General features: G+C 34.3%; 1 protein-coding gene across 1 annotated transcript; it reads right to left on the reverse strand.

Annotated features, from left to right (window-relative positions):
- Positions 1-3,475: 3,475 nt before the first annotated feature.
- Positions 3,476-16,655, reverse strand: LOC127986477 (protein ERGIC-53). Its single transcript, XM_052588744.1, has 13 exons — positions 16,429-16,655; positions 15,367-15,521; positions 12,151-12,258; positions 11,471-11,532; positions 11,001-11,100; positions 10,659-10,782; positions 10,073-10,131; positions 9,753-9,885; positions 9,162-9,349; positions 8,842-8,912; positions 5,264-5,423; positions 4,434-4,555; positions 3,476-4,077 (listed from the first exon to the last, which is right to left on the reverse strand). The coding sequence occupies exons 1-13, from the start codon at positions 16,619-16,621 to the stop codon at positions 4,041-4,043; spliced, it is 1,512 nt and encodes a 503-aa protein (XP_052444704.1). The 5' UTR covers positions 16,622-16,655; the 3' UTR covers positions 3,476-4,040.
- Positions 16,656-27,618: the final 10,963 nt, after the last annotated feature.

Below are 27,618 nucleotides of genomic sequence, written 5' to 3' on the forward strand. Positions count from 1 at the left end.
GTTTTGTGAGGCGATCACCTCCTATTAAAGCTCTGACACGGTCAAAATTGAAGCTGACAATGCCTGTCCAAGGTGAAGACACTTACAGCAATACATACATCATTATGTCCCCAAAGTCCCACAACTGTTCAGTAATGGGTCTATTGGAAACATAAATACAATGAAAACTATTATTCTTGAAGGGAAGGTCATTTTAAGAGTGAATTGTTGTGGACAAAGTTCTTAAAAATTTGCATTTACCTCATGTGACAATATGGTTGCTTTAAAAGGGTGCAACTACTAAAAGTGTCCTTTGGTAAATAGGTAATTAAAATGTAGAGGAGGTCATTTGTAATGCTTCACAACTGCATCTCCTGTTGGGGCCAGTGAACTCGTGATGGATTGATCGCACAGCATGGAGGGATGGAGTGACAGATGTGCTAAATATACATGACATGTCTCTGTGTAATCCCCTGAAAAGACAGAGGAGGGGCGGGAGAGAGAGCGAGAGTACGCAATCAAGCTAGATCAGTGATTGAGAGTGAAGAGAGACAGAGGGAGGGAACTGCTGGTGGATTATCAGCTAAGCATCATCAGCATATCCCAGCGCAATACTCTAATGTCACAAATGGACACTTGTAACGTAGACACTGGCGGCCTGTAGCATCCAAACGGTCACTCAGATCATAACTTTGGAAACTTTGAGTATAATTAATTAGTGTATTACATTTTAACACCAAGGTAAACCATAAAAGGTGTAAACAAGGATTTGAGAATTAGTTATGGTGGCACCATAAACACTAAATTTGTTTTATTAAATATGTAGCAATAGGTATAATATCGTTAATTGCCTGCAGGCTGGTCCGGTTAAATAGAATTCTATTGAATAGAATAGAAAAAAAATAAAAAATACCCACATTTCCACAAACAAAACATCACTAAAATAAATATATATATATATATATATATATATATATATATATATGCAATTATACTGACCAGCCTGTGTTTCTTTTTTTAAATTCTGGATTGTAATTATTTTTGTTCCTCCACTGCAGATAAACAAAGACAAATAATATAAAATAAAACAGCCACATTTAATACAACAATAATATAATTATCCCAGTAAGTATAAAAAGCTACATTTCAATGATTTCTCATAAAATATTTATCCCATCATAAAATGATCAACCTGTATTTAAAAAAAAAACTGTACTGCAGTCACTACTGTTCTTTCATTACAATGAACTAAAGTGAAAAATAAAAACAAAACAATATAATAAAATAGCTATATTTCTAACATTTTCCCATAGGAAAACATTCATCCTAACTGATCAGCCTGTATTTTTCGAAACATTCTGGATTGCAACCCCTTTTGTTCTTTCACTATTGACCAAAATCATTAAAACCAACATGTAATCATTTGTTTGTGATGACTAGAGCTGAATAAAAGTGGAGAAAGTGTGTTAAAGCCCTCTGTCTCTGATCTAATCCCTAACAATGGCCTGGGTCATAGAGGTTTCCATAGAGCAGTGCTATGGCTCACGGCTGGGGTTCTTACATAATCCCCCGCATGAAGCCAGCCCTGTCAGACAGAGTTACATCTGCATCCAGGAGCTCAAAGCCTCCAGCCGCACTTCTGCTACTCATTTACACACTGTGAGCTGACAATTATATTATATAGAAATTACCTATGAAGGGTATATATTTACAGGTGCATCTCAATAAATTAGAATACAATGGAAAAGTTAATTTATTCCAGTAATTCAACTAACTTAACAAGAGGAATATGACAACTGTAGCCAAATTCATTGACACGTCTGTATGCCTTGACCGCAGCCTCGGTCCATTTAAACTTAAACTCAGTCTGTGTGCATTGAATTTAATACATGAGTTTCACAATTTGAGTTGAATTACTGAAATGAACTTTTCAACGACATTCTAATTTATGGAGATGCACCTATATATATTTATATGTGTGTGTGTGTGTACACTTCTTCAACAATTCCTCAGTTTTGCCAGGAGACAAGCTCTAGGAAGAGTCCTGGATGTTCCAAACTTCTTCCATTATGTATAATGAAGGCTACGTGCTTGTGTTTACAAGTCTACGTTTACGAGCAAAATGAATGCTCCCGAGCTAAATTACACCTGTCCCAAATAAAGGTATGAATACTTATGCAAAGGAATCATTTAAGTTTTTTATCTTTAAGAAATTTGCAAAGATGTTAAAAATCTATTATTTGCTTAGTCATTATGGTAAATGGAGTGTAGATTGATGTGTAGAAAAAAGTAATTTAAAGCAGTTTAACATAAGGCTTCAACAAAAAGAGAAAAATATTAAAGGGATTTTAATACTTTCTCGAGACACTGTATGAATAAATGAATGTATACTGTATATGTATACAGTATTGTGCAAAAGTCTTAGGCCAGTAGTATTTTCACCAAAAAAAAAAAAGGGTTTAAGTCAGTTATTTCTATGTTTTGCTGTAGTGTGCAAGTAGGAAATATCAGTTCACATTTCCAAACATTATTTTTGACATTTATTGTACTAATCCAAAGATTAGTACAAGAAAGTAAGATTTTTGTTTGCACAAGGAGTCTGACAGCAGCCAGTGCTCCACACAGAGATCTTATTTCACCATCATCAGTCTGTCTGGAATAACATGAAGAAACAGATCCAACTGAGACAGACTAAATTCAGAAGAACTGCGGCAATGTGTCCAAGACACTTTAAGAAACCTGCAAAACTACAATACTGTGCAAATTTTTAAGCACTTGTTTAAAAATGCTGTAAAGTGAGGATGCCATCAAAAATAATGCAAGATTATTAACTTAAGATTTTAAGATTTTCTAAATTAAATTCTATTAACTTAAACTAAATTAAATCAACATTTGGTGTAACCACACTATGCTTTTGTCCTAAGTGCACTTGCGCATTGTTTTTCAGGTAGCTTTGCAGGTACTGTAGGTTTCTTGAAGTGTCTTGCCACAGTTCTTCTGAATTGAGTCTGTCTGACTTGGTTCTGTTTATTCATGTTATTCCAGACAGACTGATGATGGTGAGATCAGATCTCTGTGTGGAGCACTGGCTGCTGTCAGACTCCTTGTGCAAACAAAAATCTCACTGGATTATTACATTTAAAATAATGTTTGGAAATGTAAACTGATATTTCCTACTGACACACTACAGCAAAACATAGAAATAACTGACTTAAAACCATTTTTTGTTGGTGAAAATACAAGTGGCTTAAGACTTTTGCACAGTACTGTATATACACTAAACAAATTTATAAACACAACACTTTTATTTTTGCCTCCATTTTTCATGAGCTGAACTCAAAGATAGAATACTTTTTCTATGTACACAAAAGGCCTATTTCTCTCAAATATTGTTTACAAATCTGTCTAAATCTGTGTTAGTGAGCACTTCTCCTTTGCCGAGATAATCCATCCACCTCTCTCTCTCTCTCTCTTTTTATAAAAACAAGACAAAAAGTCATTTTTGTTTTGTGTTTTATGTAAATTGTTTGAGAAGGAAAAACTTTTTTTTTTAAAGATTCAAAATAAGCATTCACAACTTTAGGTTCTTGCTTTCATCAATACAATAAAGCTTTAACACTTTTGGAGAAAAAAATTAGCCTTATTGTAAAGTTATTAACAAAGGGAACGCTTTAAAACACTTGATCCTGTTGCAAGTACTTTTTTTTTTTTAAACCACAGTTCAGAACATTCCTGGTACAGTGATTGAGTTTATGAAATGATTCATGGACCAGTATTGAAAAGTGAATATAACGTCAGACCTCTTAACAATATATTACATCATATACAGGAATCATCCATTGCAAATGCCACACACACTTGGAAAAGAGCAGTCATTCATTCCTGTACAACTCTGATCAAATTAAAAATCAAGAATAAAAAATAAAAAAAAATCTCAAACAAAATACTTCAGTTTTCAAGCGTAATGATTTACAGTTTGCAGAAAACAGGAAACAAACAAACTGGAAATTAACAAAAATGGACAATTTACATGTGCTGTGTTTACCAAGAGCTACGAATCATCAAAAAAACTTCTTAGCTGCTGCTTCCTGCTGACTCCTGGAAGTAGGAAAAAAAGAAAGAAAAGAAAAATAAGTCATGACTCTCGATTTTGTCTGTCAAAATGAACCTTTTACAATCTTTAAATAACAGTCCTAATATTTGTTCCATTCTAAGCATACACAATGTCCATCTTGAGTGTTTTCCATCTTGCTTTTTTCATTATATGAACAAGAGAGCTTTTAATTTAAAGACACTGGGAGAGATTTCAGTACCAAAACGTCTGAGAAAGCCTTTGTAGGAAGCCAACAGCTGAAGCTTAATGAAGCACCCAATCAAAAAGGAAGTCAGAAACTCTCTTACCATTTACATATCTCTTACAGAGCTGCAACATTGCAACATAAAGATTCACTCACTTGTACATAACATAGCCAAAGAAGAGGAGGGATTGAATGACGATGAAGATCACAAAGTGTGCGGTAGAGAGGCAGGAGGGTAAAGATGGAAGTTCAGGACATTTCACTTTCTCTGCAGGATTCTAAGATCATGACCAACGAGAGGGGGGGTTACTGGCAGTTTTCTTTGGACACACATGATTTTAAACAAGGCAGAAACCACAAGGAGAGATGAAGGGGTGATTGGTTAATGACTAGAGAATCTATAATGTAATGTATAATATGCATTAAGTAATGCAATATAATATACATTTTTTATTAATGTTTTTAATAAATACTAAATTAAAACAATTTGTTACAATATCTGTACAGTATCAGTGTTGTTTATGTATAATATTATATATATATATATATATATATATATATATATATATATATATATATATATATATATATATATAGTCTTAGTCTTATTTTTATATTTTGGATTTTATTTTAATTTTAAAAATGTAAACAATTTTGCTGTAAACTTTTTGATTGTTTTTTAAAAGGTCTACCTCTTTGTTTTTTATTTCAGTTTTAGGTATTTTAGTGCATCAAGTTATAATAAAATGAGAAAGGTTGGCTTTGCAACAGCTGAAATAAAACAAGTATAATTTACATGTTTATTTTATTTCAATTAACCAGTTTTAGTTTATTATAATAACCTATAAATTGTATCATGTTATCAAAAACAAAATGGTTTGACTATTTGATTATGACATTATGGTTATTTGCCAGTTAAGCCTCATATATGCTGTGCTATAGGGCATAATGTCTATATCAGAAATGCAGGTTTATTTTGAACTTACCCCATTTTTCTGAATTATGTGTTCGATGCTCCTCTTGACGACATGCAAATGCTCCTTGATGTCGTTGAAATGCTGGACTGTCTCATATGATCCTAGTCCGCCTGCGTTGCCCTGCTGCTGACCCCCTGCCAGCTGCTGAAGTGAGCCTGACAATGAGTTCCTACAAAACACAACATTAGTGCAATGCTTCAATTGCCATTTTAAAAACTTCAAAAACATTCACGATTCAGATGGCACATAAAATACTATTAATTATTCAAGAAGTTAACATTTTCAAAGACTTTGCATGCCAGATGGTTCCACATGCAGCTTGTTTTCTGCCTGTTTACATACAAGGAAACAGTATGTCATACAAGAGGATCTTATCAAACAATCAATTCCTCTGAGACCGAGTGTCACAAGACTTAATCTATGTTTTAAATGCATAAAACCGCATTAAGCTTAGAATATCTCATCTGATTCCTAAGACAAAGCTCATGTTTTTTTTGGGGGGGGGGAGGGGGGGGATTTCATGACATTTATGTCTCTATTGACATTTCCTATCCTCAATCAAAGTATAAAAAAACTGCAACAAGTTACGCACCAACCTTCGGAACTGTTAGATTTAAACAATTATACATATCGATATGTAATTGTCTACAAAAAGACAAACAACATTCTGACAATTCAATACGTTTCAATGGATAACTCAACTCTCTGAGCGCTCGTGTAGAGAAATGGATTAATATGATATAAAAAAAAGAAAAAGAAAATCCAAGACTGGAAATACAATTTTTAAATTGCTAGCTATTTTTACAAGATTTACATTACCCTGACACTAATATTCACCAACAAAATGGTTAAAAAATAACATGTAAAATAAAAATGCAATAAAAAAATGCAACATTGAAAACATGCAAGAAAATTTAACTAAAGCATCTCCTTATTTCATATCTCAATGAGATATGTCTCAATAAGCCACGAAACCAAACAACATGTTCACTTCCTGTTCAGCTCTGATTGTTCTAAGCGTTTTGAGCCTCTCTCTCTCTCCTCTAGTGGTACCTTGTTAGAATTGCATGCAAATGCTGGTGTCCCTGATTACACTGGCAAATGACGGCTGAGCCCAAGGTCTTTGGCCAAGAAAATCTTAATCTTAATATTACAGTGAATTGTCCCAATCTAATCTTTTAAGCCTCCTCTTAACTCTCCCAAAAGGCCATATATCCTTCAGCCTCATAGAAAAAATGAAATTACCATGCAGCTCAAGCAGCAATGATTGCTAAATTAATCTTCCTAAAAAACATGGTCCCTTTCTTAAACATATTTCAGATGATTAAGAAATACCCATTCAGGCCATGCCACAGCTTTCCTTAGGGGGAGACTTTCATTTGGCTATAAGGCTGAGCAGTACGCTTAAAATGGTCATTAAAGATACAAATATTGTGTATTATACAAATATTGCATGAATCTATAAAAAGATGATACATTTATAACTGTTGCGAGTATAAACAAGCAAATCAAGAAAATGCTTTAATACCTTTTTTAAATGTAATTATTTTATAATACACAGAAGAAAGGGAATTAAATTTAATTTAAAATGTACCGCCTGAACGGTCTTTTAATTTAAAGTTTTTTTTTTTTTCAAATTTATGAATACAATAGAAAAAAAGAGCAGTGCACAGTTTAACCTTTTAATCAGGAACACATCTTCAAATTTAAGATAATTTCTCTGCTTTGACTTTACTGATCACGTATTATCCTGTGCCTGAAACCCATTTCTTTGGATATCGTCTTCAAAATACTAAGATGATTATTAGGATAAAAAAAGGATGGTGAAAATGAAAACGTTTGGTAAGTCATAAGTACAGTCTCCTTGGGGAATTACAAAGACAAGAAAGCAATCAGAAGCAGACGTGTATTTGCTGGTGTATGATGGATATATTTAAAGATGCGCATATAATCCATCAAACAGAGGCCCATAAGGAGCCTAAACTAAATCAAATTTGTTTCTTATGGGAGAAAAAAAAAATTAAGACACAAATCTCCCTTGAGGCAAAAAGTGAACATTTAGTAACCCTCCCAGTAATCTTTATCCACTTCAAATGACCTATATGACAGAAGACGGTGCTTTTTCCCTATCAGATAAGTCATTTTAAAGGGCTAAGATGAGTAAAATGAAATTATGATTAAAAAAGAAAAGAAAAGGTCAAGATCTTAATATGTGCATAATCTATAAAATGAATTCGATCAACTGAGCATTTGTTTGTTGCGGACCAAATGCGCGGCAACAGGATTAGCCTAAATGAACAATCGACACAGATTACTGATCTTTTCGATGTCCTTCTGACAATAGGATGACAATGTGGCCTCAATTTTGCCATTATGATGAAGGCTGCTGTATTATGTTTTGCTTATAGTAATATTAGAGGTCATGATATTTGCATTCTCTCTAAATAGTGAACCTTAAAAAAAAAAAAAAAACCTTTTAACAGATTCGTTCAAACACCACCTTTTTAACATGGACAAAATGGTGTAAAAGATTCAAGATATATAATATAAAAGATAAGAATAAAGCTTTTTATGTTATGGTTAAATTCAGTTTTAATAAAATATAGGATGTATAGTAATTAGGTTATTAAAAGATTCAAACAATCCACTTCTGCAACTAAACGCTATCTAAATGCCTCCGCTACAAACAAATCTCTTGCTTAAATCCTTAACAAAACTATCGCTAAGTGTTGTTCTAAAAATCGGTTTAACAATCATTATGGTTTGGATACATCTGAGTTAAAGAGTTGTAAAAACAGTCTTTTGTGGGCTAATCCTCTACTTGAGCAGTTAAAAGAGTTTTAAATGCTGTGTTTTGGGGTCTAATCCCAAAGCCTTATTGTTTGATTTTGTCTTTGTGCTTTAATCCTTGTTCGTCAACACCTCGCTTCAAAAACACCTGGACGAAAACAAACAACTGTCCACTAACAAAACAAAAAATCAATGCTGACATTACAGAGGTCCAAACAGAATAACAAACAAATGTACTTAATCTGGATTAAACTATGAACATCTTTAGATCTTTATGTAGAGACACAACAAACAGGAAGTTTACAGACAAAGCCTAATCTGTTGCGTTGTTCAGTTTTTGGCAAAGGCATGTAATACGCTAAAGCCTGCAAATAGTTTAAAGTCACACAAAGACTGGATGTGGCAAAACACTTTATTGGCTAGGAATTTTCTGAAGTGCACCATATGAGTTTTTTATTAGTTAGTTTTAATTTTGATTTAAATAAATTAGTTTAGGCTTAGCAATAAGAATACATGCTATAATAATTGCCACTATAACTCATGTTTGTTTTATACTTATATTTTTCTATTTCTATTCCGTTCTAAATACTGGTAAATTTGAAAGATTTGTTATGGAGGAAGGGAAAATAAAATATGCTTATAATATATTTATTGATGCAACTTGTGTGCTTTCCTTCTTTCAACAATGCAATAATGACCAGGTGTGACTTCAAATCAGGTTTGACTTCTATTTCAGAAAATATAGCAGTATTTCAGTTATTTTGGACAGGAGAACAATATTTTTCATGGGAACTTACCTTAATTCATTAAGGTTCCTCATAACCTCCTGTTGTGTATTAATAATGGTCTCCATTTCATGAGTGGGAGCCTAAATAAAGCATGCAAACCATTAGTTAGGCTCAAGGACAGTTTAGATCATAAATTAAATTAACTTTCAAGTATTTAAAGCAATCATAATTTTGGTGCTCCATTAAAAACTTGATAAAGCAACTTGTTTTAAAAGATGTCAGACTAGATCTAAGTATATCTTATGAAGGATTTAGATTTGGATCTGAGATGACAAAACTGGTCAACATTTGTTTTTTGCCACATTTCAATTGCATTCATCATATCCTACCTGTCCTGACTGTGCTTGTGACGGGCGTTTGGAGATCTCCTCTGTGATGACTGACACATAACGGCGTTGTTCATCCAGAATCATGGCCAGCTGCCGGTTCAACTGCTTGATTTCCAGGTGGATTCGATTCTGTCCCTCAAACACCTGACGGATTTCCCGGTCGTTAACGCTTTCAAACATGTCCTCAACTGCCAGAAGAGAAACACTTAGCAGATGTTTTTCTACAAATATAGGTTTCATTTTTAAACTTAGTATGTTCAAATGAACTATATTGGAAATGGATTATGTTGTAAAATAGAATAAAATTTAATAAATACATAAATATACATGAATAAAACACATATAGAATATTTGAGAAACAAATAACATGAATTAGACTTGCAACAAAATGTGACTCATCCAATAAGATCTAAGATCATAACAGGGTTTATAAAAAGTGTATTGGAAAAGTGTGTTTCATCTTTCTAGATTTCTGTATTTTTATGTCAGTTTCTCTTAATGTTTCCATTTCTTTTGACTATGAACATCAGCAAACCTAAAGCTGAATGTGCGACTGAGGTCAAAACTTCATACAGAATGAGAGCAACTCACTGGGCTGCCCCTGAGCATCAGGGTGCTCTTTCTGAAACTCCTCTTTCCTTTTGTCCAGCTCTTGTTGGAAATTCTCAAATTCCTCCTGGTACTTGTCCTTCTCCTCTTTGGGAATCTCTTTTTCTGGGGGAGGCTTTTTAGAAAGACACAAAACACACATTCAAACCCACTCGCTCACATAGACACACTTACGCGTACTCCAATTATAATGAACAAGAGGAATGGAGTAAGAGGTGGACACTTATGAAATAAGTATGGCTGATTCTTTTTAATCATACTTAAATGTGTGTATGCGACTGTGTGGGGAGGAAAATGCATACCAGATTCTGCCCAGGCTCTGCAAGTCTGAACAGCAAAAATGACAGAACGTCATGGTCATCTGTTAAAAAAAAAACAGAAATTGTTAAGCCATATTTTTAAAGCTACAGTGTGCAATTTTAGTACCACCAGCAACACCAAACATGCTTTAAAGTTTAAAGCTACTTTTAGCTATAAATGCTACAAACTATTTATTAGATGACTTTTTATGGCTTAAAGGGACAGTTTATCTAAACAATGAAAATCTGTCATAATTTACTTTCTTCTTTTTGTCTTCCGTTGAGCACAGAAGAAGATATTTTGAAGAATGGTAATCAAGCCATTTACAGAAGCTATTGTTTTCCAAAGTACGGAAGAACAAAAATACTATGCAAGTCAATGGCTACCAGCAAATGTTTGGTTAACAACATTCTTCAAAATATCTTCTTTTGTGTTCTTGAGGGTGTGTAAATGGTGATTTTTGTTTGAAATATGTCTTTAACGGTTGAATGCAAACTATGCATTCTTGTTTGTTGATCCAGCTGAAGGATAACAAAGAAAACACTGGAGTTTCAGTCTGAACAAGAAAACTTTAAGTTTATCTCATACCTGCAAGACCTCCGGTGGCTGCAGAGATGCCAAAATAACCGGTTTCAGGGATGATCATGTTTTGAACTCTGGTGCAGAACTCATAATCATCTTTATCAGGAGTGAAGCCGTTATTGATGAAAACCTGAAACCATTGAGAATATTAAGATGTTGCTATAGCTTGGAAATGTCAGATTTGACCCAATTTTGATCAAATTGTCCCCAATTACATGAACATAAAAATAAAAAACATGAAAATAAAAAACATTAATAATTACCAGTTGTACAAAAATGTAGTAAATTATCAGGGTCAAAACGTCAAATTATAGTTGGTTATTTAGAATTAATATAACTTTGACCTACCGATAAAGTTTTTTGGTAGTAGGTGATTTTGGCACGTACAGGGTAAGGTTTGTTTCTGAAGTCTCTAAGACATGTACCTAGAGACTGGGTTGTGCCATCACTGAAAATAATAATAATAAAAAAAATGATTTATCAAATACGTGTGTATTTAAACACAAAGACAACAACAAAACATTTCCTTTTCATGTCAATAGGGAAAAAGCTAAATTAGTTTCTATTAAAATTTGCATAATGTCATGAATCAATAAAAACATAATGAAGAATATGGAGGCGCAGTCTAGCACATATGCTGCTGACAGCTCTCCCCCGCTGGCTCACAGATCTAATTTAATGCTTTCACTGTTGCTGCACTCAGATTAAGACAGACAGAGGATTAGACTCTCTCTCTTATAAATAATCATATTTCCTAATCTCCTTTCAGTTGTAAAAATGAGAGCGCTGATGTCAGCAAGGAGGATATGTTTACTTACTTTTGATGGTCAAAAAAAAGTTGTCCGTTGTTACCCACCACTATGACAGCAGGGTTGTTTTTCTATAATAGCAACGTCACAGAAAAGAGACATAATCCTTATTTAGTACAGAGGAGATACATTGGTGGTGCATAGGTGTTTGTTCCTGAGGGAAATGCAAAACACATAACCATAATCCTTTGATAAATATATATTTAGCTCTACCTTAAGATGTTTTGACCAAAAAATGCACATCGTTCAAAAACAAACATTATTAAGGCATTTTACAGACACAAACAAGAGTTTATTTAAAAAAAAATATTATCTAATAATTATTATAACAATAATTACAATAAATTCTAGGGTTGAAATTTTTTATTAAATCAATTTGCTTTGAAAATCCCCAAATGATAAGAGATTTGAAAAATGTTATATTATTGAGACAGATGTGTAATTTTTTTTTATGAAAAATGCCTTTAAAATTCAATATAATTTGTTTTCTAATATTAGTTTTATTCAGCAAAATGTTTTAATTAAAAGCAACAGCAATTCAGAGTAACATTTTATACAGCTGTAACTGTAAAATTATTTATAATTATATTATTATTATACATTCAAATTATAAAATTATATAAACAAATCTGAAATAAAATTATATTTAATTAAATGCAATTTTTTTAATTATACTTGTGTGCAATCACCTTTCCATCATTATCAAAAGAGTCAAAGAATATTCCCACGCCGTTCCACTGATCAGCAGCCCCGTACACAGGACCCTCCAGACCTTGACCGGCCGTGAACCATATGGCCTACAGAACACAGAAACACACACACACACACACACTTCAGTAAGCATGGGTAATTTGGTAAGTGGTGCTTGAGATCAGTGTGGTCTGCTCCACTGGACTGTGGGACAATTCAAAGCAAGCACATGTTACTTGTACAACACTACATTTTAATTGCTCATTCTACACCGCAAATGCTAAACAACGTGAAATTATCAAGGCTGACCTGTGGATGCTTTTACTGATAAAACAAGTTTATTTTATACAAAAAGAAGTGCACATGATAAGATGAAATATGTAAAACGGATGACTTAACAATACATAATTCAACAAAATCATATTTTGTGCAAGTTAAGTGGTTTAGCCAGGAATGCACACAAAATGAGCTCATGATGACAAACCCACAATTTTATGACAACTATTCAAATTTAAATCGCCGGTGCAGCGATGTTAACCCACAAATTTATGACAACTATATTTTCACATCTTATTAGAAAAAGTGTCTTGTTTGCCCATGCAAAACTGCCCCCATAATGCTAGGTGGTGTAGGCGTGTGACGGTATCAAATTTTCACGTTGCGATAATTGCTAATGTTTTTATCTAACAGCTTGCACCAGCGCAAACTATATATTGTCTATCCTATTTTTTTTGTCAGGTTTTACTAAAGACACTCTGTAATGAATTAGCGATGAAAAGGCGTGGACATAGTTATTTTTGCACTTGAACTTATTGAATATGCATTTGTAGGAATTTCCCTTTCAGGCAAAAAATGTATGGGAGAAGAGTATTCAAATGAATAACTCAATACGGTTTACTAACATTTGCGCTCGTCAAATTACAGGCATTTATGGCATTAATTAATGCCCCCAAAATAGCATGTCTTAAACTATTTTGTGCTTGAAACTGCTGCATTTTTTGTTGCTAGGAGGATGCACCGCAAAGAACAGAGAGTACGTGGTAGATTTTTCCACACATATTAATTTATTTTGATTGCCTGAAGAACATATTATTTGAACATATTGTTTGCCAAGACATGTTATTTTTAATTTGCTTTGGGAAATAAAAGACGAGTTGGAACCCTCAACTAGGAGTCATGCTTCAAGCAAATATAAAAAAAATTTGTCCTCCGGTTCTTTTCAACTTACTGAGGATTTTTTTTTTTTTTATTTGTGTCTTTTAATTTGCGCTGCACATGGTATATTGCGTTGGTCGACATGTAAATGAGATGTTATGTTTGTATTCTTTAATTTGCGCATTGTAAGTAAACCACCCGCATAAGTTTACCCTCCTGTCAGTGCTGTTTTGTAATTGCCCTATCGCGTTAATTTTCCCTGTTAAGTAAAACTTGCCCTTAGCTGCAGAAAAAAGTGTTGTCATAATACAGTATAAAAGTTTTTAAAAACTTTTTTGTTATGACAAAACTAAATACGAAATACAATCGAACTAAACTAAATATGAAATAAAATCGAAATACAATAAATCAATGCACAAGGAAATTCAAACAGATTTCAAAACGAATGCAAACGAATTATGAAGACCAATAGATAAAACTTTACAAAAAGATCTTGTTAATTAACCTAATTTACCAAAAGTAACATTTGCTACAGATGCCACTATTTTTTATGTTAGCTCGGGTTCATTAAATAACAGTTGCAACTTTTAATCTTAACAACAATGTTGAAATGAACTTAGATTAATGAATATTAGAATAATTTTTTAATTGGCAATTTATGTTAATGATTTTACAAATGTTAACTAATGGAGACTTAATGCAAATTGTGCCTGAACACAGCATACAGAGGTGTTGTGTAGTTTAACCAGCTGATGGTAAAATAATTCTTAAATTGCATTAGAAAAATCGGAATAATTTGTAATAAATAATTATTTACGGTATTTTGAAGTGCCCATGAAAACAAAATCGTGCAAGTTTATAACTGTGATATATTGCATGACCTAACATCAGCACATGTCTACTAGAGTGTTCTGGAACCACCCAGAACACCCTAGTAGACATGCAGGTGTTCTGAGTGGCTGTTCTGATCACTGTTCAAGTCTCTATGATCTTCTGATCTCTACATATGACTACAGAGGAAGTAGACACACTGCTTCAGTGTTTCGCAGTTTCTGCTCGACATGTGTCCTTCACACATCAGATAAAGTTTTGAACTTGTGTAATGTACAAGTTTTAAACATCATGCTTATTAACAAAATGCAGGGATTCAAAGAATCCAGAAAAAAGTATGGTTTCAGCAAAAATCATGAGCAGCACAACTGTTTTCAACATAATAAGTGTTTCTTGAGCAGCAATTCAGCATATTAGAATGATTTCTGAAGGCTCATGTGACACTAAAGACTGGAGGAATGATGCAGAAAATTCAGCTTTGATCACAGAAATAAATTTGATTTTAAATGACCTTAAAATAGAAAAAAGTTATTTTAAGTTGCAAGATTTTACAGTAGAGTTTTGTTTAAATAAATGTAGCCTTGGTGAGCATTAATATGGAAACTTATTTCTGCCAAGGAATAAAAAAAAATATATAAAAATGGTAACTGGGACATTTTAGCTCATTAATTCTCACAAATCTCATGATTCTCGCAAATGTGAGTTTATATCTCATAATTTGGACTTCTAAGAATTGTGAGAAAACAAGTGTAAACTGTGAAATATAAGTCGAATGCTAAGTAAAATTAAAAAATTCCATGTCAGAAATAAGTGTCCATACATAAAAGACTTATAAAAAATATTATAATATTTATATATCAGTCTCTTACTAGCAAAAGTGTACACAGAAAGTATTTTCCACTTGTATGCACACTGGAGAAACCAAGGTTAAATGCTCAACTAATACAGAAATACTTTAGCCTATCTCATAGATCACACCGATCTTGGATTCTACCTGTGGCACTAACTCAAGGCTGTCAAACTCATAAAAGGGTCAACATGACCCTCCACTGTCATAAAGATAACAATGTGTCTTTCTGTGCTTCTGAAGGTTTTAGGCTAAAGGCATTTGAAATGTAGAAATGAGGCTGGCTTAAATAAATAATTTGTAGTTCTTTTTCTTTTATATAATATAATTAGAATAATATAAGATAATTAGAAAATATGAATAATTATTTCCCCCTTCTTACCAGTCCATCTGCTCCCATTCGTCCTCTTCCAGACACACGAAATGCCACTTCAGCTTCCCAGTGTTCAAAACTAACAGGGTTTTTTGTCCATACCGAACCCTTTTGGCTCCGCAGAGAAGGGGTGATTCGAATCTGATCCGAACTAGGAATGGCATCTGGGGAAGAGGTACAGATGAGAAAATGCATGGATAAAAAATTATTTCATAATAATATTAAGCATATTCTAATCATTGAGCAACCTGATTTGATGTAAACAAGTTTCCATTTAATCTTTATTTAATTTTTTTTTTACATTAAAAGGTTGTTTCTCAAAACCAGTAAGAGCCGAGGTAAGAAAGCTGGTTTCTGAGCATTTGTCAATATATCTTATATTAGAGAATATAGAAAATATTCACGCTACATTATTTCATTATCGCACACCCATGTGTAATATCTGGCACAATACTAGGTTTAAGAGTAGAGACTTCCCTGACAGCACACATCTCTCTGTTTAAACAGAACAACATTAAATCTGAGCACTAAGTAAACAGCATTTGTTGCTCCTGCCGGCTAAGAGATTTAGGAACTGTTGCAAAACAGAACTTTGCTCTTAGCACATGCCAAGACAGTTTTGTTAAACCTGCTAGGAAAACTAGAGCCATGTCAGCTGTGAAACTGCATGCATATATTTATTAATCACAGTTTTAACAATGTCACCAAGATTATGTAACAAAAATGCTCATGTAAATCTAATGACTAATCAAAATGACAAATAAATGTGATTTTATTTTATTATTAAAAAGCAGCTGTTGATTTATCAAAAACGGCTTGCAGTGGACCAAACCTATCAGATCAAAATGTAATAATTTGCATTGTTACAAGTAACTCCACATGCAAAAGCAATGCAATCTATCATCATTCATTCAATTATGAATGCACCACTGGTTTAGTTCGTTTTAATGCATCTTCACACATTTAAAATGGAATTTAAACTACACTACATGGACGACACATACTGACAAATGACAGACAGTGATACAGATGGATGAGAGAGGACAGACAGACACCCATCTATAAACTTACTGCCAGTGTGAATCCAGAATGGGATACTTCCATCACTCTGTGTCAGATGTGGCCCTTTGAAACTGTATTTATACTCAAAGCGCCGGTGCGGCGAGTCCCCGACAGCGTTGTCGGCGAAAACGTGCGGAAATATTAAAGATATTAGCAATAAGAAAGCATAAGCTGCCAGGCACTTGGCTATGGGTACCGCCATGTTTGAGTCTGAGTGCTGACGTAGCGCAGAGAGGGGCGGGACGACTGGAAACGCTGAAGGGCCAACAGGGCGCTCTCTCATTGGCCGAAGCGCTTGCACACGGGGAAGAGATAGCGAACCGCTTTGAGCCTCGTTTTCAGATACTGATGACTTGGTACTAGACGTGTCATAGAACACGAGTAAATTACTAGAGTTTGATGTGCTTTTATATAGAGATAATGAAAATATGAATTGTTAAGAACAACATATTGTTTTAAAAATGTGTTTATTTTATTAGGGAAATACCATATCCATAAGTCAGTGTAAATGGTATAAATGTCTTTAAATTATAGGCCTATGTAAATCTCTTGTAAAAAACCACAAACAAAAAAGTGCTGAAATGCTCTGAAAGCATTAACATTTGATTATTTTATTTTCTTTTTTCTCCCCACCTTCTTATCTATCTGGCAGTTAATGCTAATATGATAATGTGGGTATGTAATAGACTGCCTCTTGTTCTTGTGGCATTGAAGCATTAATTTAAAAAAAAAGTAATAATACGCACACACAGACACACACATGAGATGAGAATTGCCATTATAATGCATTATGTACGAAATCCTTGTTGTGCTACATAAAGTCTGTAAGATTGTACATTTTACATCCTAATCTACATTTTAATAGGCTATTAGAAACTAGTAGGCTAGTTAGATGCCAGATATTATTTATTAAGTTATGACTCCGGATAATTGATTTTTAGAATAAAGATCACCGCTCTACCATGATTCTGAAAGCAAAAAAAAAAATCCACAAAAACTAAATAATATATAGGCTAATTTACAAAATGTTTTATTTATTGTTATAAATGAGTCTAAAATTTTATAAATGAGCCTATAAAAAAATATTTGAAATAAATTAATGAACTTGATTCATTCATTTTTGAATGAATCTCTTGATTGAATTAGAAATTAAATGCATTTTAACAGTCACTGGTCACTACCTACTGGCATAATGTAACATACTGTAAGCTATAGGTCTACAATCTTTATTTATAGCCTAATAAGTGCCAAAGGTCAGTTTCTCATTCTGAATGCGGCTGCTGCAAGATCAGCTATATCCAAACTATAAACTTTTATCTCAATACTTTCGTTATTAGCAGGGCATGATTTATGAAAAAAGCAAGGGGAATGGGGGTTGGGGTGAGACATTTTTTGGGGGGGAGAATAACTGACTTTAGCATTGTTTTTCAGATAAACAAGTATGTTAACATAGCATGACTCTTAAACTTATGTAAACATATTAAGGTATTTTTATGCTTTAGTAAAGTCAAAAACTTACATAGGCTACATCACCATTAAACAAAATGAGAAGTATTTAAACATAATCAATAATCATCACAAAATATAAAAACAGTTGTGGATCATCCAGGAAATAACACATTACATTTCAAGGGTTCAACCTTTTGAATGGGGTCGTTTTTATAAATTCAGTTATTATTGTCTTGTGGAATGTCATCATCTGTTATGTGAAATGGCTAAAATAAAAAATAACATGCGATTTTCATGATCCCTCTTATTTTGTTACAATTATCAACATCTTGCAGATTCTGCAAAATATGTAAACATATGAGCACAACTGTATATACAGTAGATAGATAGATAGATAGATAGATAGATAGATAGATAGATAGATAGATAGATTTATGTATAGCACTAAATATACGCTTACATATTTGTACTTTTTTTGTGTGTGTGTGTAAGTATGCAAATGCTATTTAGTGCTTTGTAAATCATTTTTTTATATTCAATTTTTTAAAAATTTGTATAATATGGTATAGCTGTCATGCACAATTTACACACATATTAGCAGTCCTATATATAAAAGCATTAAACAGGATCAGGAAGTTATGTTGGTATAAGAAGACTCTATTTCCTTCTCAGTACACTCACCATGATTGACAGAACAAAAGACGCTCAGCACGTCCTCTTATCCTGCTAGTGAACCTGTAATTAAGGTCTTAATGAGTGCTATCTTTATGAGATTGCATGCTTGGCGTGACCTCTCACTGTGGGCTGCATCAGGCAGCACCCTGTCATTCTGACCAATGCTCGCAGGTCAGTGCTAATGCAGCACTAGCACTGTGTGGAAGCGTTCAGAGCCCAATGGAGAGCAGAGGCTCCTGAGGTGTCTTTTTCATAGGGGCATCCCAAACCCTTAGCAGGACATGAGGGGGGTCTGTTATAATCCCCTGCCATTCACTTTCTATGCTAATAGCTTAGGGCTAATGAAGGGGTGACCTCACTATGAGGTTAACATCAGCTGACCCTGACACGGCTGAAGGAGAGGGGCCTGCAATGGATTACATGCAGTTTCATGTTGCATATGAAATCAGAAAAATAAATTTTTATGTTGATCAAGAGCAGATCATTTACACTGACATGCACACAGCTGACATGATGACACAGCATTATATATTAGAAGTGTCAAACGTACATGTGTAACCTGTCCCACACCATTTGTGCTAACAAACACCATTGATACACTTCCTCTAACACATGGCTTGTTGAAAAGAGAAGTGCAATTGATTTTACAAGAGTTCTGATGTACACTTTTAACTGGCAAACTGTAAAAAGTCCCATAGACTTGCATTGATAGAGAGAGTCCCCATATCTGAAAAATAAACGTGTCTTGGACAAATAAAGAACATATAGTTGCATAAATATAGTCACCATGTTAAGTTTAACTTTCTAGCAGTTAACCAAGCGTTAATCTGCATATCTAACTTTTTGGATTCAAGACCAATTTATGTTTCTAAAATAATATTAAACAGTGTCAAATAGGGGATTTAAAATAGTGTAAAAAGATTAATAAAATAAAATAAAATAAATCTAATAACACATCTAGTATATTAAAAATAGCATAAAATTCGTAATAAAATAAAACAATGCTAAATATACTACTACTACTAATAAAAATAATAAATATAATACAAACACACACACACACACACACACACATATATAAAATGATGATTCTATGCCCACATGTAAACATTTTGTTTTTGATGTCAAAATCAAGGTTTTTTGACTCATCTCTTGACTGAACAACAATGTCATATTGCATTTTTCCAAAACTCTCTCTTCATCCTTAGACAGACTCAAATGTCACTCCTTGTGATTGTGAGTAACGCATCAGCATCAGCATCAGTCCGGCTGATCTCTTCCTGTGGCCTGATCTCCAGCTCACGATACGCCCCTAATCATGACAAGTGTCTCTCTTGTTCGCATCATTAGTTTAGCCTGAGGAGAGAGTTTGTAATTGAGGTCCCTTCTCTTTTGTGTGAAGTTCATTAGGAAGTTAATTCTCACAGTGTGGAGGAAATGCACAATTTAAATAACAAAGGAAATGCAAATGGCTCATTTGGATAGGAGACAAAGGCACCTGATGGGAGCTAATGGATTACGCATCAGGAGAATACCTCGACAAATTAGTCAGCACAAATATTTGGCCAGCTAATTATGCGGCCAAAGAAATGTTTTTGGAAAGCAGATGCAGACAGGCCACAGGTTTTATGTGTAAAATAAAGCGGCATGGCAAGAAGAGTCATAAAAAAATCCTGATATGGAAGGAAAACTTAATTGCGGCAGCGAGTGTTTCCTAACAGGGCTCATTGTGAGCGCTCTTTGTGCATTATAAAAAGGTCTTTTCGGGTCATAAGGGACACAGAGCAGCTGAGCATGGCTTCTCACCTCTCAGCTGGGTTCCCTTTTCTGTATTCAGTGTGTCTTTCGCATTGAATTCACAAACTAATGCAAACAGACAAAAAACAACAAGTATTTCCACAACAAAACCTAAGTAAATAACAACGGCGTGGAAGAAATGCAGCATGTAGCGTTTCATTATCCTTCACCTGCAGGGAGTTTACTTCACTATGGTGAGCACTTCAGACTAGATAGAACCGACATTAAGATTTGACCCCTATTTGGACCTAGTTTCTGGTGTTGATCAAGTAATGAATAGGTGGATAATCAGGGATGTGTTTGTTATTGATTATCTATTGAGTGTCAACCTACTGAATGACCATAAAATAAAACATATTTTATGAGTCTGTGAAATCTCTGTTGATAATTGTTATATGTAATATATGTACTATGTTTATTATTATTATTATTATTAACACCACTGTTTTTTTTAAAGTGATGCTCAGCAAGACATTTAAAACACACTCAAACAGAAATATCGTAAAATATTATTAAAACCTAAAATAAATACTATTTTTATGTGAATATATTTTAAAATATTATTTATTTCTGTGTCATCACTTTAGTTTTCGGTGTCACATGATCCTTCAGAAATCATTCTAATGTAGCTGCTCAGTTATCATCAGTTGTTATTGGCAATGAATTATTAATAATGGTTATTTTAAAATTTTTTGTTGCTTAATATGTTTTTTTCATTATTCTTTGATGAACAGAAGTAAGCAATATAAAAAAAATTGCTTAAACAGTATTTTAAAATATATGTCAATTAAATGAAGCGTTATAGTGTTAAGTGATAAGTGAAGAGTAATACATATTATATAATTAATATTTAGTATTTTAGATAAATATACAAAAAAAAAAAAAAATACAGTATAAAATTAAATAAAATAAACATTAAAAAAGGAAAAAGTTTTTTTCAAATACGTGCCAATTAAATGAAGTTTTAGTACATACTTCTTCAACATCTTGTGGCACCTATTTTTATATTCGAGTGTATTGGAGAGTGTGTGTCTACATAAAGCAATAGTGCCCTTTGTATGTGCATGTGTGTGGTGTTTTTGAGCACTCAAACATTTCCCTAAAGTGGCTCAACACAGTCCTCTGTGTGTGTGTATGTGGAGTGCTCTCTCATTATCTGTCCGAACTAAAGAGCATTCACCGGAGAGGCCGTGCCCTGCTCTTATTTACCGACACACGAAAACCAAAGGTTCCAAACAATATCGAATGGATTCCTTTATCCTCACAAGTGCTCGCCATCTCCTCCACCTTTGAATGTCCCCCCTTTTCAGATACCTGCATGGAAGAAAAAAAGAAGAAGAAGAAGAAGAAGAAATTTATGACAAAAGGATATCCTCAACTTTCCTCTGCGGCCCCCCTTGCGAAGATAGAAGGCCTAGTTTAAGACCTTTATTTGTGTAAAACCTCTCATTAACTCCACTCATGCTGTCTCCCTCGGCCTGCCGTGGCTTAAGTAGTGCACTTTGTAAAAAAGCTACCAATTAGTCACCCATCAGCTCCAATTAGAAGAGACAAAACCTGTATAAAGATAACTGGACGAGAGCGGGAGGGAGGCTGCGGCCCACTCGCTGCACCGGGGCCCTTTCAGCGTCGAAGCTCCCCTCCTCACCTTGTTTCTCCTTCTCTACCTCTCTAAGAGCCCAGTGTTGTGGAGATGGGAAGCCAGGCCTCCCAGGAGTCTCAGAAGGAGGGCTATTCAGCCCCTGTACCTGTTTACGGCTTCTAAAGCGTTGGGCTTGCACACAATCAGCCTTTGTCCTCTCGGTGCTTCCTTTAACTTAGGCCTCAACAAGAGCAAGCTTTCACTAGCGCTCCCTTTCTCTCGGCGGATTGAAGAGGGGGAAAAAATGAGCTGAAAGAGTGGCTTTCGCCTCATTAAAATCGAATTTGCACTGTCCTGTAATTACATGGGAGGGCAACAATGTATTTCTTCCCCTCAATGAAGGTTTTTGGGGCAGTTAATTTGGCGCTTGCATTTAATCTCTTAAAGCATTAATTAGCGCAGAGTGAAACCCTAATTTCCTCCGTCATCGCTGGAAGTTTTCCCCTCCCGTTCTACCATGGCGAGCGAGCGCCGTTAATAAAATTACCTCATTAATGACTTTTATTCCAGCACAGTGACTCATTCAGGATCTGCCATTAAGCATTAGCTTGATGCTGTTTGAACGGGGCCCGGGCCGGGGGCCCCGGGGAGGGGCCGCATTCACTTTCACTTGTGGTTTTTCCCTCATTGTGGGCAGTTCTAAATAATGAGGGAGGCAGCCAGTGAGATATAATTAGGAACAAGGGGGCACTTCAGCAAATATTTGAAATCTTTTAAGGCTAGCTCTTGTACACTGTCCATTAATTACTTCCAGATGGGATTTCGGGGAATATTTCGGGCTGAATAATGTCTTGTTTACCTCCTCCCCACCCAGTCCCTCTTCTTCTAATCTTAAGAGCTTCTTGTTTGTATCATGCTGCTTTCTTTCCTTTTTGGGTTAATAATGTTAGTGCGTTAAATGTCACTGGCCCAGAACTAACTTGATGACATCATTTATTGGGGAAGAGAATAACTTACATTAATAGCTTTATTAGCACAGCATTTCTGTCTCTTAAAGGCACAGTTCACCAAAAAAATTACAATTCTGTAATCATTTTTTCACCCTCATGTATGGAAGCCCATTTCCGCCATGAAAAAATAAAAATAAAATTCATGCCTTAAAAAGTCAAAATTATGACTTTAAAAGTAATAACTATAAGATAAAAATCTAAATTGCGACATTAAAAATCATAATTGAGATAAATAGTTATTATGGCTTGAAAAGTTTAAATTATGACTTAAATGCAGTGAAATAAAAAGTCAAAATTATGACTTTAAAAGTAGCTCTCAAACAATAAATCACGATTAATCGCATACAAAAAAAAAGATATGTGTCTTCTGTGTATTATACACTTACTGGCCGCTTTATTATGTACACCTTGCTATTACCGGGTTGGACTCCGTGAACTCATTGTCATCAGAAGATGAGTACACTGTAGTCATAAAGGGATGGACATTGTCAGCAACAATCCTCAGGTAGGCTGTGGCATTTAAACGATGCCCAATTGGTACTAAGGGGCCCAAAGTGTGCCAAGAAAACATCCCTTACACCACCACCATCAGCATGAACTGTTGAGACAAAGCAGGATGGACCAATGCTTTCGTGTTCTTTCTGCCAAATTCTGACTCTATCTGAATGTCACAGCAGAAATCGAGACTCATCAGACCAGGCAATTTTTTTCCAATCTTTCTATTGTCCAATTTTGGTGAGTCTGTGTGTATTGTAGTCTCAGTTTCCTGTTCTTAGCTGAGAGGAGCGGGACCCCGGTGTGGTCTTCTGCTGCTGTAGACCATCTGCTTCAGGATTCAACATGTTGTGCGTTCAGAGATAGTATTCTGTGGAACGGGAGCTTCGTGCCCTGGATGTGCATCCCACAAATCTCCATCAACTGTAAGATGCTATCCTATCAAAATGGGCCAACATCTCTAAAGAATGCTTTCAGCACCTTGTTGAATCAATGCCACGTAGAATTAAGGCAGTTCTGAAGGCGAAAGGGGGTCAAACAAAGTATTATAATCCTTTAGGTGAGTTAGTAAGCTATATATATATATTTTAATATATAAATTACCCAATCAAGCTGGACATGTTATATATGGGGTTACAAGTTCCATAAATTCTTCCCTAAGAAATGGAAATATTTGACAGTGTTTTTTTTTTTGTTTTTTTTTTGTTTTGTTTTTAGTATTCAAACGCATGCATGTTACTACAATGCAGCTAAGCCAGTTAAAAACCAGCTTGTTCAAGCTGAGACCAGCTAGACCAGCTTAAACCAGCTAAGACGTTCGGTTGAGGTTTTTCGGCATGTTGAACCAGATCAAGTCATTATCCCAGCAGCATTGGTGGAATAATTACTTCAGTGGAAACAGATCTAAACAGGGATGTACTTTAATTACAGCCTGGGGAATTGGGGCGCGAAACCTCTCAAAAGAGAGACATGGAAAGGGTGTCAGGCTTCTGGGGGGAGATAATTGGGACCAGATCTGAACATGGATTGATTTTTGGGGATTGTGCCACTCAGAAAGCAAGCCAAGGCAGTCCTGAATGAGCTTCACTGTGTCAAATAACTCTTGTGAATGGGTTGAGATGGCAAGGGGGAGTTGTTCATGTCAGATACATCTCTAAAAATGAAAATGTCACCTGAAATGTCAAAATAAGAGCCCCTTTTAATAGTTATTAAGTAATTACTCCATGTTTAGTTTATTTTTTTTAGAAATAGGCCTAAAACTAATCATGGAAAGTAAATTGTTCAACCTAACTGAATGTGTTTGGAAAGTTTGTGTGAGTGCCTATAAACACTTATTCAAGCTGTCACTGTTGTCTGTTTTACATTTATTAGATTTAATTGAGTGAGTGAAGTGCTTACAAAAGGCATTTTGTGTTTACTTCACGCTCCACCTGATTATTTATCTCATTAGGAGTCGGGAAATGAAAACACAAAGAACAATGATACTCAGTGACCTGAGCAGTATTAGAATGAAGTGATAAATTTACTCAGTGCCACAACACATTAGTGTGATCACTATTCACCAGTTTTCATTTATAGGTTTGTCAGAATCATCCGTTCTACCACAACACGGGACATAATGTGGAGCTTGTGTGTTGTTGCTGCCATCTTGTGGGCAACACATTTACCTTACAGCATTATATGCTATATTGTACAGCATTATAATACACCACTGATACCATCTAGCGGTTAAATAGTCACACAACAGAGAGTGTGCAATAAAAATGCAAAAAATAAAATAAAATAAAATTCAGATAAAGTTCAGGCAGAGTATATATACAGAAGTAAAGTAAAGTAAAGTAAACCCCAGGCTGAGTATAGGCAGACTTGTAAAGGAATGTAAAGTAAAACAAAACCCAGGCTGAAATGTAAGAATATTTTTTTAAAGCAGTAAAATTAAACCAGGCAGAGAGCGTATACATTTGTAAAAAAAAAATAAAAATAAAAAATAAACTTACAGCCTGGGAATGCATACATTTGTTTAGTTTACTGTATATGACAGTGATCATCTGGTGCTCTCTATGTGATTTAAATAACAAAACATACAAGAATGAAGAGTACAGTTTAAACTTTATTTTTTCCCTCTTCTATTTAAGTTAAATTTAGTCTTTCTAATTCACTTTCTATTGACTATTTTAACAATATTCGTGGTTGTCCCTTTGTTTATAATTTTATTGTATTTCAAATTAATGTGCAATCAAGGTCCTCATGTTACATACATCTTGAATTATACAATTCTAAATATACTGTAATATAAAATGGCATGGGAAACACTGACTTTTTTTTTCAATTAAACTGTGTAATGTGGATCTATTTTCATTCACGATTTGCAAAGGAGATCAAGTACCACAAAAATAGACATCTAATTCTCTTTATGCGTCATTCTTTAATTACAAGTAATGTAAACTTACTGGCCATTTCCAAACTATATTAATCGTTTCACATAGTCAAATCAAAATATTGTCTCTGAGTTCACACAGTACTCACAGCTCAATTTGTTCTTGTCTCAGCGGAAAGCGATGTGTTGATGAAGTCTGTATAACTGGCCTACAGGGTGAACTGGCCGCAGTTGTTGGCTGGTTACTTCAGACAGCTTCTCTTCATGGGCCATTACTAAGCAGCTCTCACAGGGATCAGTACAATTTAACCATGAAATGTGCAGGGGAAAACAGTGTCAGAATCAGAAGGGTGCCCGATGGTGGGAATATGGGTAAGATGTCAGTCAAGCGTGTTTGGATCTGATTTACAAGCTTCAAATGGAAGAATTAATACGTTTAGCACTCCAACCTCAACTATGATAAATGTTCAAAGAACAAACTGATTTTACATCATATTCAGGTTATGTTTGAAATACTATCCAACAATGCAATGTACTTCACCTGACCTTTGGTTATAATCAGAGAAATAGTGTTGATTCTAATAAGAAATGTTTTATGAGAAGCAAATCAGCATATTACAATGATTTCTGAAGGATCATGTGACACATTAAAATACCCTGAAATATTATTTTAAATTGAAATAATATTTTACAATATTAATGTATTTTTGGTTAAATAAATACAAATATGATTAGACTCCTTTTTGAAAATGTAAAAAAAAAAAAAAAAAAAAAAAACTCACCCAACCTGGATTATTGTGTGTATTATTCAAATATAATTTCGTTTTGTATAAAAATGTCTGTTAACTAATAAGTCCAATTAAATTATAAATGAACAAAGATAAAATAGCAGATATTACCTGCTGTGATTAATTTTTCATACTGGAAATGGAAGGTCAAGGTGGAATCACCAAGTTCTCAGAGGTATTCCACAGGGATCGGTATTCGGCACACTTTTATTTTACCGTGTGTTCCAGTTTAACAAGGCTCTCAGAGTGTTAACAGACAGTCTCTCCTGGAGTTCCTTAGTCATGTCAACACCTATGGAAAACAGAAACTACAGAAGATGTAGATGCAGCTATCCGTGATCTTGTTTTACTCGGAGATAAATGAGCATACAGGCAGGTCATATGGCAATGACGTTCCATAGCTGTGAACCGCTTCATGAACTGTGAGGGGAAAATACAATGAAGAGAGAGGTGAGAAGGATGGCAAGGTGCTTTAAAGTTGAGGATGAAAGAGAAAAACAGAGCTGTTGAAAATGGTTGAATCATGGGTGTGAATTGAACTGAATTATTTGAAGAGTGACTGCTTTCAAAATGTTGATTTGTTGGTATATTCAACAAAAACTATTCAAATCTACTAGATTATAAAGACAAATAGTGTTGTAGTTAAATGTATTGTATACACTACTGTTGAATTGTCAGCATCATTACTCCAGTCATGATCCTTCAGAAATCATTCTAATATGCTGAATTGCTGCTCAAGAAGTAGTTCTTATTATTATCAATGTTGAAAACAGCTGTGCTGCTTGACATTTTTGTGGAAAAAATTATTCATATTTTTCATGATTCAATGAATAGAACAATTTATTTAAAGCATTTTTTTTGTAACAGTGCAAAAGTTTTTACTGCCAATTTTGATTGATTTAATGCACTCGTTGAATAAAACTATTCATTTCTTTAAAAAAAGACTAAACAATAATGCGAGCCACATTCAATAATTTTGCAATGCTTAACATTTGAAACAACTTAATAAATTCATTAATCTTACTT

This window comes from Carassius gibelio, chromosome B21, assembly GCF_023724105.1.
Source record: "Carassius gibelio isolate Cgi1373 ecotype wild population from Czech Republic chromosome B21, carGib1.2-hapl.c, whole genome shotgun sequence".
NCBI classification, from domain to species: Eukaryota; Metazoa; Chordata; class Actinopteri; order Cypriniformes; family Cyprinidae; genus Carassius; species Carassius gibelio.